Below are 13,613 nucleotides of genomic sequence, written 5' to 3'. Positions count from 1 at the left end.
AGAAGGCAGCGATAAGCATTTTTTTCTTGTTTGCTTCTTTTTTCTTGCTTTCCCATCCCTAAACAAATCAAGTAGATGCTTCCAACACAGGCAGATAATGCACCTGTAAGGTGTCAAGCTGATATTTTCAGGGAATTTAAACTATCCAAATCTACAGTTTGTAACATATGGAAAAATAGGCAATTAACAATTTCTGCTCATGAAAAAAATTTAAATGGCAGAAAAAAGTAGAGAAAAGCAGATCACAAGAATATTAAAGAAGCATTACTTAAGTGGTTCAGCATTCAAAGAAGCCGCAATCTTCCAATATCTGGACAAATGTCGATGAATTTGCTAAGCGATTTTATGAGATTACTTTTATGTGCTCGAATGGCAGGTTAGACAAGTTTAAAAAGTGGGCTAACTGAAATTCAGGAAAAATTATCTGAGAGTCGGGAAATGTTTCCATATCTGATGTTGAGGACTGCTCAACAGCTAAAGATTACTATTTTTTTTGTTTGTACGCAGAACGAAGAGTAAAAAAAAAATTTCTTTTGCTACTACGTAATATTTTTCAGTCATTATTTGAATAACGTGTAAGAAAAGAGAAGAATTTGGGAACCATTAGTTAAATTGCCCGCATAACGGATATAGTGAACTCCCGGTTATTGTGAACCAAAATTTCGGTCCCTTGAAGGTTCACTATAGCGGGGTTCGACTGTATTTGCAACCTTTTACTTAAATATTGTTTTTGCTTTCAAACAAGTTTCACTATTTAAAAATAATTACTGATTTCAGAGCCGCTTTTAACTCAGTACTGCTTTTTTAGAACTTTTTTGAGCCTTTGAACACTAGAATTGTTGACATGACACATTTTTCAAATACTGTTACATGTTTAATTATATTGTCTGTTAAATATTCCTCAAGCAAAGTTATTGTTATACTGTTACATTAAAATAATTTTAAACTTTTCAATTTTAAAAAATATTCATACTATTCTACATTAACTTTATCTTATTACATTAACCTTAACTTACATTGACTTTAACATTATCTTATTAATTCTAATTCTTTGTAAATGTGATAATTATAGAATGTCTTCATATAAGATATTCGAATATATTTGCTTAGTCATATTTGAAGACCTTATTTGTATTGTGGGACAACTTCACATTTTTTTTTATGTCTAACTATTGAGCCTTTTATATCTGATTTTCTGTGCCCTATATTTGACAGCCAAAGTAAGAGGCATAAAGACTTGAGTGACCTTTATAACACCATGTTTTAATTGCTATAGTTGGACCACTATTTAAACAAGGTCTTTATTTTAAAAAGTATGATGGTGCTGATAGACGCCAACTGACACCAGTTTCCTGTTTTTCCAACGGGAAATGCTTATATTTATTGCTTACTATGACTCGTTGATCTTAGACTGTGATAGATGTATAAATATTTATTAAATTAGTTTTTATGAATATTTTTTAACTGCTACTTAAAAAAATGTCTTCTTAAACTAACTGAAAAAAAAAAGAAGTAATTTATTGTTTTCTAGAAATTAGAGAGGATTCAGGTTGCTTGACATTATTGCATGTGCAGGACGTTCAGTTTAATACTGAGTGGCTGACGTATGTATTTTTAAAGGTGGTGTCTAGTTATAGTAGAGTGACTATGTACTGGAAGATGAAATAGCTTATAGTATGAACTTGTGGAAAACTGCGATGTTAAAGTTCCCATTTTGGAAAAAGTTCTGAATCCCATGTGGAAAAAGTACATTTTAAAATTGTCATCAATTTAGCAAAAAAAAAAAAAAAAAATACACCTTGTGGACAGGCTTTAAACATACTTTATTTTAAATTTCCTGCACTGTGACGGTACATAATGATATTAGGGGAAAAAAAGCTATCACGAGATACCTTTATCTCAAAAGTTCTAAGTTTAAGAGAGGTTTTAACATTGAAAAAAAAAGTTTAACTTGTGATAACTAGTTATTTTTGATCTAAGATCCTTTTGCAGTAATAGATACTTATCTCCTCCCCCCCAAAAAAAACCCTGTGTTTTAGGCATTATGTTCTTAACATTAATATTCATTATTTATACTAAATAATGATGCTCTACAACTCAATATATTTCACTTCTTTTTTGAGATAGGAATAATAACTTTGCATTTTTCTACCAGTTGCCATCATAATTGATTTCATCTTGTAGCTCTTAACAACTTTACTATAGCTAGACGACATAGTTATATAACTATAGAAGCAATCCTTCAGCAGTGAAGAGAGTGGGTGTGTTTGCTTGGAATAATGTGGAAAACTAAAATATTATTCATTTCTCCCTCAAGTTGAATGATGGGTGATTATTCATATGGACACGCTTTTCCAGGAATGCACAATTGTGAAAGTTTATCATAGGGTGCTTTCTGTGATCAGAAACTGTCAGTTTGACAGCCGTCAATCTCTGACTGTAATTGTCATATACACCCTAGCTTGTTTCTTCTTGTTAAAACACAAAGTTGCTTCTACTTTTTATATAAATAAATTACTAGAGTAGTTTTCTTATAAATCTTTTTCATCTACTTAAATACTATACCCATTTTTATTCAATAATAATTTAATAGTCATCCTTTCTAGTGCACTTATATTGAAAAAAAGGTAGATATGAATTTTTATCTGCTTGATAGCAATAAACAGTCGGGAATGTTTTGTGCTAAAATTGCAATAATTTACATTTTTGAGACTTTATGTTGTTGGAGTATTTTATTTAAATGTATTAAATGATATGTAATAGAAATGGTTATATTTATCTTGTTTTTCTGAGTTGTTACAGTATAATCCTGGTTATTTGAAGATAATTATTTAATTTCAATTATTTAAAATGTAGAAAGAATTTCCAAGCAAATAAAATGAATGTTCAAACAGCATTTTCATCACTTAAGCTTAAAATTGTTTTATTTTAGTTGTAATGATCAAATTTCTCAGTAAGCAAGACCATATTTAGAGAGTTGCAAACTGGGCAACTACCCAAAAAACTAAAAATCAGTTAAATGATTTTTATTCAAATGAACTAAATCTTAAAATTGGATCAGTGTGTAATAAATTTAATTAGTGTTAAATTTTAATATTATAATATAATTTGGTTGTTATTATGTTTTTTAATGTTACATCTTTGTAAGCAGCTCCTAATATTTTACATTTATCATTGTAATTCGTATGACTTCCTTTTTTTAAAATTTTAACATCATGCAAGAAATTTAAATATTCAGCTATTAAGTTTTGCTTTCTTGCATGCATCAACAATAAATCAAACATGGCAAATCAAAAGACATGCATATGACAGAAGTCGTCTAAGAATAATAAAAAGACCGGCTTGTTGAATGGCACTATCAGAACAATTAATTTAAAATCACTGTTCCCTTCTCCTTCTTCAGCACTACAGCCGGCACAAGTTAAGGCTATCTCCACAAGCCTCGAGCCTAGAAGGGGGTTTATGTACATCCTATTTTTGAAAAAGTCACTAATTGAGTTTGGTTTGAGTCATTATATCTATAAAAATGCCCTAGCCATCCACTAACTTTAATAGTATCCAGTTCTTTAAATATACTATAAATTTCATAATTATATTCTATAGTCATAATTTTGCTTAACTGCATTTTTCTGAGAACAAAATAAGACTTTCCAGTTTATCTAGAAATTTTTTAAAATCTCAACCAAAATTTCTTTATTTCCACTTTTTTTCAAACAACCAGGATTCTACTATGCTTTACTTTTTTTTTCCTGCATGGAAAAAATTTGATCTTGAGTTGAAAGAAACATTAAAGCATACTGTATTAAAGTATGGAAATACTTTTTGCCATAAAAGTATTTGTTTTTGCTTCAAACAATTGCTTGATTAAATGAGTGAGTAATATAAATGGCATTTTATATTAATCTATTAAGTTTTAAATAATTATAACATTATTATAAATAAATAGTTTAACTTTGTTTGAACGTGCATTGTTTTATTTTTTTGTAACTTATTTTAAAAACGATTTGTGTTTAAGGCTGTATTTAAATAAAATATTTCAAAGAAATTGTTTGATTTAATGAAATACTGATTTCATAATGCATGTAATAAAAAAATATGGGTTTTATATTAGTTATTAATTTATTTACAATTTTAATTTAGAGTGGGCTATTTTAGACACTGGCCTATATAAGAACAAACTGGCAGGATATAATTCAGAGTCTAATACTCTTTTTTTTCAAGCATTTAAAAAGTTTTTTTGCTATGATATTATACTGTTATGTAGAGCAATATTTTTTCCTTCAAGCAATAAAAAAGTGCTGCAGACTTCAAAGTTACTTCAATAGAGCCTTAAAATCAAGCCAGAACTAATTTATAAATCATTATATACCTTTATGATTACAAGAAGTCGTCAGTTAAGTTTAAATAAATAACTATATTAAATTAACCCAAATTAGGCTGAGCATAGAAATTTTATAAAATATAGTGTTATATTCATTGAAATATGCTTAAATTTCATTAAGACACAAAAAAAAGTTTCGTGTATAAAATTTTTTATTTTATTTAAGAAATAAAATCGTGTGCTTATGCACTGTTGACCAAATCAATGGACAAACCATTCAATTGAACTTTAGGTTTTTATGAAATTTGTTTTATTTTATTTACAGAACTTAAAATTTTAATCTATGATTATTGTCAAATGCAATAATTATACATTTTCCAAAAGTTAAATTTGTCAATAACCCTCTTAAGTTAAGAAACTAGCATAAGTTAAAAAAATTTCAACAGTAAGTGTTTAGGCTGAAAATAGGTTAACAAAACAACTTTATTGAATAAATTTAATTTTATTTAACAAATTTAAACATGATAAATTTAATTCAAGCTGTAATGCAAAATAAGATAAATCCATATTTTCTTAATTCTTGATTGATATATTTTTCTTCTTTTAATGCTTTTTTTTAACAATAAAATTAGATTTTTATAGCTTAAAAATCCAAAATTAAAAATAAATAGTTCCCACAAATAAATAAGCTAACAATTTCTTACCCCTCATGCCCAATAAATAACATCTGTTTTAGTAAACTTGTTTTCTGCATCGTTAGGATAAATACTGCACTGCATTGTATTCTGATTTCAAAATGAAACAATTTAATCTAGATGTATGCATACCTCATTCTTTAATACCCAACAAGTTCTAAATGAGTTTTTTTTTTCATTTAAGAGTATGTGTGGAAGAAGTGTTTAGTGTAAATGCTGTTTAAGCGATAGCTAAAAACTCCTAACTTGGAAGATAAAATTAGTCTTACTAATGATGTGGATAGAAAATTAAACCATGTGGGAAATGTAGTATTGAAGTAAGAATTTTCTTAAATACTCTTAAAAAGAAAATTTAGGTTTTCTCTTTCTCATAATATTGTTAAAAAGATTTAATAATATGAATCGCTAAAGGACAATTGTCAAACGACAAGTCAAAAGCAAACTAACAGCAAGTTGAATTATTGATAGGTCAAAGTATCTAGTCTCTTCTATTAGATTCAAGCTATTGTATATTGACAGTAATTTTTTATACATTGTAAAAATATCATTCTAATTATATTTTTAAGTCTTGCGATAATGCAAACCAACTTGCATAGTAAGGAACAAAGGTTCACAGGGGTTTAATATTTAAAATACTTAATATCCTAACTTAAAATAAAATACACAATTTATAATATACACAGTTTTGCACAATTTTAATTAATAATAAGAGAAAAATAGAAAAAACAAACAAATTAAACTTACATTTTGATTTGATTTTTAAAGTTAGAATTTTGAAGACTTGACTCCTGTTATCAAATCTTTAAAAAGTTAACAATTGTGTATTAACAATGCTGTTAACATAATTGTGTGTTAACAATTATAATAGTAACATTAACAATTAATTTTGCTGCACCAGAATCATTTTATTTTATTCAGTTTTAAGGAGAGAAAAAATACACTAGTTTATATCAAAAATATCATTTATTGTAACTTAAAACATTACAGACAAACATTTAAAAACAATGAAACTTCTTTACATTAATAATTGTTAAATTCAGGTAGGTAGCGCTTAAAAAATACTATACACAACTCACGCTATAGTTAAAAAGTATAGTTACACATAGTCAGTAAAATCGTCAAAATCTCCAGCATCAAAAGTTTCAAAACCTAAGTTATCAGCGTTATTTTTTATTTCATCCAAAACTTTAGCACGTAAGCGTTTAATAGTTCTTAACCTTTCCAGCCAATTGGACACATGAGTATATTTGACGGATTGTTGTCGCCTACTAATTATTAGTGATGCAAGCTGAAAAACAAAATTGAAATTACATAATTGTTTTATTTAATAAACTTGAGATAATTTCTCATATAAATTAGAGGTTTTGAGGTAAAAATATAAAACTCTATTTCCTTATATTATTTCTTTTGAGGGGGGGGGGTAAGAAAATATTTTCTGTATCAGTGATTTTATAAGCATAGCAGTTAATTAAGCATAGCAGTCACAAACTTGAAGTTTAAAAATATCAAATGCTAAATGTCTTGTTAGGGAATTAAATGTGTTTAAAAACGGTTCATTTACCATGTGTAATTCATCTTTTTGGTTGTTGAACTGGGTTCAAATAATCTTTAACTATTTGAAATTTTCTTTTGGGTATTGAAAAGCGAAACTTCAGGTAACAGTTACTTGATAGCTCTTGCCTAACTGCAGCAGTATAAAATTTATAATTCACGAGATTGAATGTTAAATGTCTCTTAAGAAGTTAATAAAGAATTTCTACAGATGTTGTTTTTAATTTGAAAGATTGAAAAGTGTCTCATTAACGGTTAATAAAGGGTTCCGCCAACACCATTAATTTTTAGATCTAATCTGGGTTTTTTTCCACCCCCAATCACTTTAAAATCTAATTCAAAAGAGAATTGAACCATTATTGTTCTTAACCCACTCTTTTTTTTTTATAAGTGAAGGGCTTTGCAATAATAATTTTTCACCCATTCTAGCAACAAGAGTGGTCCACTTCATACTTTTGTAATATCAGGCTTTTTAAACATTCTTTAAATTCCTGAATTAAAACTTTTTAATCAGACGTCTTTTCGTTTTGTACTTTAACACAAACAAAAATGTCTCTGAGAACCTCTCTTGAAAGCTACAATTTTAGATATAAAAAGTTCCAAAAAACATTTGATGAGTTTTCATTAACAGAAAAAAAAATCTGTGGTAATTAAAATCAGTTAGAGTTCATGAATACGAATTTTTAGAAGATTGAGTGTGTTACTAAATGGTGTTTCCTGCTCAGACATACACTTGGTTTTAAAGTCATTTACTGTAAATCTCATGCAATATGCAGTAACCTTTAATGAGCTTCAAATGATTCTTCTCAAGTCTGAGACATTCCTATTACATATCAAGCCTGAGACACTCCTATTACCTATCAAGCCTGAGACACTCCTATTACCTATCAAGCCTGAGACACTCCTATTACCTATCAAGTCTGAGACACTCCTATTACCCAAGCTAAGCCAAGAGCTGAACTGACGTATAAAGGATGGTTTTGCAAGTGTCAATACTAGATTCTCGAATTACCTTCGCCAGAGGAATATTGAAGAAAAGGCTCAAAAGAGTCACCCTGACGAGGACAGTTATTAGGTCTTTTTTATTGTGCCCTGACAAGCATAATATAAGAAGAGGCTATTTAATTATTATTCACAAAAACGTGTCACAGTTTTTGTTATAATTTTTTAATATATATTTTTGAGAAGTGAGGAGTTACATTAAGTAGATTAAAATTTGAATCAATAAAAACCAAAACAATTTAGAATAGAGTCAAAATTTTTTGATAATACTTACATTTGCGTGTAAAGCCATCTGTCTCACAAAAACTGGGAGACGAGCATCAGATACAATGTAAGATTCTGTATGTCCAAATATATCAACCAAATCTGAAAAATATATAATTTATGCAAATCAATAATACATTAGATATCTAGAAGAATTTGAAATTTAATGTATTAACTTTTAAAACAATTTCCTCACCTTTGGTTTTGTGCTTTATCGTGACAACGTTGCTATTAAAATCTTCTGGCGTAACAACCACACAGGCATTTGTTACATGTCCCTAGAAAAAAAAAGAATATGTAGTCAAATGATATTTGAAATTATTTAAATGTATAAAATTTTAAGCAACTAAAGAGATTGATTGAGGCAAAAAAAGCTAGCTCCATTTTTTAAAAGGCATTTTATGACTGGTTCTTTCTCCCTTTTCTGTTGTGCTGTTTAGCAAGTGGAAAAACTAGACAGCTTGCAACACTTAAAAATGGCATCCAGAAAATATGCTCCACCCTTTTTTGTTGTGACTAGTTCTATGCGGGAGAATATTAAAATTTATATGTCTCTTGAGGAGGAACAAAAGCAAGTCTTAAAAAAAATTAGGGAGATTTTTTAATTAAACAAGTTTATATCAAAAGGAAAAACTCAAGTGATATCTACATATAATACAAGGATTTGCCGATTAGTGGGATATACAGATATAAAATTGCTCAGGATAGAAAAGTCTAAACTGAATTTAAGTACCACAAAACGAAATCTCTAAGTTTAATTCATATCTTTTTATTTGAGAGAGCATTTTTCCAAACCTACAAACAATCTTGTCTGCTCTCAACAATGCTGCATAACAACCACTTAATTAACTTTCACTTTAAAAAAATACTCCAACTAGTGCTTACACCCTTTCTAGATAGGTTGTGGTGCCACATGGTTTCCTAACACACGAACTTGTCTGATTTTTCTGGAGAATATTTAAGAATTAGAATGAATAGATGTAGTAATGGTGAATGACAAGCATTGACATTTGTTTGAAGCTTTATTTAGTTTGACTTAGTATTTTTAATTTTCTAGTTTAGTTGTCTATGTTTGGAGGGTTTGAGGAAATATAATGGCGACACCTTTCCAAATTGTTCAGAGAAACATTTTTGGTACTTACTGATTATAGAGACTGTCATGCTGAAATATGCATAGCATATTTCATAACATTTAAAAACTAAATTTTCTTATTTAATCCTTTTCTCAGCATATAAAAATCATTAATATGATTGGTAATCTTTTTATTCCACATCCGTGAATTGAAGGCAGAATAAAATATATTTTTAGAGATTCCCTCAACATCTGCTTAACACATTATCATCGAAATCGAAAACTGTTATATGGTTGCTAACGTTTTGAATTTATTAAAATTCGTTATTATTCCTAACATATTCTTTTCTGTCAATACATAATGCATAAAGCTGAGAAAATATGCCAAGTCAATAAATTAATAGCCAATGCATGGATACCTTAACTTTCCTTGGCAAAACCCATGCTAACGTGTATATGACACTCACATTTTTGATTTCTGGGTAGACAGAGGTGTACTCAGGGGCTTGCCTCTGCAGCCACGCCCTTCGGGCCATTTTTAAAATTTCGTTTATATTTAATAATTATATGTACATAAAAATAAGGTTTCTCTTTACTTTGGAGTTCCATATATTTCAAAAATAAAACACTTTTTGTTATTTATCATAATTTGATTCTTTATTTAAGCAGTTTATGATGTTTAATATATCATTGCTAGCCAGCATCACTCTGGAATAAAATAATGAATAATTTGAACTGCCTCAATTGCAATCTTCTTGCTCAAATATTTAATATCATCTTCCTCTTCAACTAATGATAAATCAACAATAATTTCTTCACAGAGACCATTAATGCAAATTCGCCAACACGTAGGATCACTGCCAATTTCTGATTTGCACAGGATACTGGTCACCAATAATACACATAGATGTATCAAATATAACAATATCATGAGAATTAGCAGAAACAATACACATTGAATATAATAATATTGCGATCATTACTGTTAATTATAACTATTGGACATGATAATATCATGATTATTATCAATAACATAAACATATCAAAATGGTAATTTTTATTCGGATAACAAAAGGAAAAGTAGAGAGCTTTCAGAGTACCGAACTAACTCATACATAAAATAATTTAACTTAAAGAAAAAGTTTGGTCACTATATTGCCTTTATGCACTATTATACTATATTGCCCTTCACTATATAGCTTTAGTCCTATATATACATTACTGATTTTTTTAAAATGTAAACTGAAATTTCTAAAAACATTCTGGAATTTTTATTATGTGTATAAAGAATTTTTGGTATAGGAGTGCATTTGCTTATAGAAGTGCAGCTTTTTAGTTTAATTTTCTGAATAAATTTCACAATTTAACAAATGTTTTCTTAAAACATCACATAGCAAATTTTTCTACAAAATTTCATAAGTAAATCTTCTTCGAATTAAAATTTTCAAATTACTTGTCAGTGATATAATTTCAAGACCTATATTTGTATTCTTATATATAACTAAAACTCAGACAATCTCATGAAAACTTTTTATTAGCATGTAATTAAGATAATGTTCAAAAATTTTATTTCTCAGATTGATCAAATTCTCCTTTTAAAACTTATTATTTTAATAGTACAGTACGTTATTTAGATATTTTATGATCAAGTTTTTATTTAAAATATAACTGAAGTAGCTGTTAAAAGTGTTGAAAAAAAAATTACGTATGGAAATAAATGCATGTTTTGAAGGGAGACTTTAAATTGAAATTTTAAGAAAACTGTTACGAAATATCTACTTAACAAAAGAGATATATGCAGGTACATACATTAAATAGATGACTGTTCAGTTAACAGTACTTACTCTTATTGTAGATAGATTGAAATCTTTTCCACTTTCATTATATGCTATCATAACACAATCATTTGCTATATGCTTCTTTTTTTCATTTCTATTTTTGTCACTTTCTTTATTCAACATAAAAGTAGCGATGTGAAAGACCACTAGAAACATAGTTTTATAGTTAAAAACCTACTATAGTAATAATTTCAGTCACATAAATAAATTTGAAATTACAAGAAAACCAATAATTTTTAAACAATTATAGCAAATATGACTATCAAACTTTTAATCCTAAATTAAGTTGCAATTGCACAATTGCTTCCCTGAAAATTTTTTTTCAATATTATACTGCTTAAAAATCTCAGGGCGGGAAGATATTAATACAAATTCACCTAAAAGGCTCAGTAGTTAAATGGTTGAAAGTAACTTTACCTAAGTTTCAAAATAGCTAAATATTTTATAGATGATTTTATGATGAACCCTCCAAGTATTGAGACCCTGGATAAAATTGAACAGCTATCCATTACTGCACCCTGCTATGCACTACTCTGCCATTAAATAAACATGGGGGAAAACGGTTTTTAGATGCAGGAAAGTTTGCAGCTGTAAGTTCAGAAAAAGCTATAACTAATGCTCAAAATGTTAATGTGTAGTAAATTTTCAATGTAGATAAGTTCTATTGTTAGGTATTCCACATTAGTTTAATAATAACTTTTAAGAATTTTCTTGATTTTTTTTTACAAAAAAAATCTATTGTTTAAGCATTTAACAGTGTTCACAATTAAAATGTAGTTGACAGTAGTTTGCAGCTAAATTTTTACAGCATTTAAAAAATAAAGTTTTGAGAAAGTAAAGATATTTTTATTCTCTGAAGTATTTCATTATTTTTTTCCCTACTTTTCTTTAACTTAATAAGTAACAACAAACATTTTTTTCGAAGTTAAATTTGAGATAAAGCAAAATGAATACTCTGTTTCATATTTATGTATGATGCACCATAATTCAGAAAAAAAGATAAATATTATTGATTCTTACGGGAATCACGATATATGTACCATAGATAAAAATATTGCAGAAATGAATTGAATGCTTAGGTCCAAAAAGGTCATGCTATTCCAAAGAAACTGTTTTAAAACAGAAATGTAATGTACAGTGCTAAAAAAAGGACTATGTTGAATAACTTTTGATCTTTTTCACCTTCTTTAAAATTTCATTTTGCAGGAACTTTTCAACTAACTTTGCTCAAATTTTGCATTTTACCTTTTAAAATTGAGTAAAAACTTTTATACCCTACAAAGAAAAACTTTTTAGACTAATACTAAAAAAATAATAAATATTTTTAAAAAAGTTATTTTTTGCACGGAATTGTCTTCAGACAATCAAATGTTATAACTGTGAGCAAAAATGTTTCAGTTCGTCTGAGAAATTCTCAAAATATGGTAAAATTTGCAAAAAGTAAAAAACATTAAGGGAATCTCCAGACCAAACTACCAGGACCATATTTCACAGATTGCGACTAAACCATATATTTTGGGGGTCAGAAATCCAAATCCTTGAAGAAAAAAAAAGGTATGTTCACTCAGAGAAAATAGAGTTTTGTGCCTGATTTCGTAAGTTAAAATATATTTGCACAAATTTATTATCATATTTGAGGTCATCCACTTGAAACATTAAGATTTAGTCCTTAAATTCAATAATTAGATCAAAAGTTATTCATGGTGGTCTTTTTTTGCACACAGTACATACAACAAATATATTTTAATAAAATATATGAAATTGATAAAAAATTTTCAGCAATAAATGATATAATATGCAATAAATATATGATATATATATCATGTCACAATGATAAATGATATATAATCAGCAATAAATGATATATAACAAGACTGTGAGTATATTTGATGTAGTATGTGTATAAAATGGTTGCAGAGATGAATGACATAACTATCGTGTGATGTACCACATACTTATACAATATGCAGCATTGAACTGTCTAATTGGGCAATAGTATTTTTTTTTAAGTGTTTTAATTTTCATAAAACTTAATATTGATTATTATATATGTCAGCATCTACTTCTTCAAATACAAAATTTTTTGGAGGTATAAAACTAATTATTGACTGCAAGGTAGAATATGTAAATTTTGGCCAATTTTTTTATTTTTATAATGAGTAATATAAAAAATTTTCCACGATAGTTAAAAATTTTCAACAAATGTAGTACACGTTTTACATGTTTGTGTATATATTGCATTTCTATTCATAGCAGATAACCAAGTGTGCCTGGAATAGAAGAGTAATATTGTATCTCTAACATAAAATAGAGATACAACAAAAAGCTTCTATTAAAATGATGTAACAACTTACCTTGCATAACATCATCATGCCAGACATACGTAAATTGTCCATCTTCTCCTCTTGTATCTAATCCTCCAAGATATGTTGTATGAGGATCTGTATCTGTAAGCATGACAAGATCTCCTAGACCTTCAATAAAAGAAACATACCTTGAAGAGCCATATACATTACTCAATATGGCTACTTCATCTTCGGCCTGAAATTAAGAACAAAAATACATTATCAATCTGTTAAGTTTTTTTCAGCAGTAACTAGTATAATAAAGTTTAATTAAATACAAAAGTTGTAACTAAAAAAAAAAAACCACCCTAAATTTTGCCATTTGATGATTTTTTGTGTAGAAACTAAACTTAATTAAGAAAACAAGTATTTTTTTAGCATGATTATTAATGAACTTTTGAAATCTGTAAATTCAACGTAAAAAAGTGAATGAAATATAATAAAAATGACGAAAGGAAATAATGAATTTAATCAAAATGTCACTGGCTTGTTTTCCTCACTATAACATTTGACGAGACAAGAATG

General features: G+C 27.9%; 1 protein-coding gene across 3 annotated transcripts in view; it reads right to left on the bottom strand.

Moving 5' to 3' along the window:
- Positions 1 to 5,960: 5,960 nt before the first annotated feature.
- Positions 5,961 to 13,613, bottom strand: part of gig (TSC complex subunit tuberin) — a 58,876-nt gene continuing 51,223 nt past the window's right edge. For all 3 annotated transcript variants that reach the window (XM_043054983.2, XM_043054982.3, XM_043054984.3), the window contains exons 38-42: positions 13,098 to 13,284; positions 10,750 to 10,889; positions 8,030 to 8,111; positions 7,844 to 7,935; positions 5,961 to 6,304 (exon numbers count right to left, since the gene is read on the bottom strand). In XM_043054983.2, coding sequence (XP_042910917.2) covers positions 6,113 to 6,304; positions 7,844 to 7,935; positions 8,030 to 8,111; positions 10,750 to 10,889; positions 13,098 to 13,284 — 693 coding nt within the window. In that variant the 3' untranslated portion in view covers positions 5,961 to 6,112. The remainder of the gene's footprint in view (positions 6,305 to 7,843; positions 7,936 to 8,029; positions 8,112 to 10,749; positions 10,890 to 13,097; positions 13,285 to 13,613) is intronic.

Source organism: Parasteatoda tepidariorum, chromosome 2, assembly GCF_982258835.1.
Source record: "Parasteatoda tepidariorum strain Cologne lab strain chromosome 2, Ptep-v5.0, whole genome shotgun sequence".
Lineage (NCBI taxonomy): Eukaryota > Metazoa > Arthropoda > Arachnida > Araneae > Theridiidae > Parasteatoda > Parasteatoda tepidariorum.
This window is presented reverse-complemented; position numbering and strand designations above follow the sequence as displayed.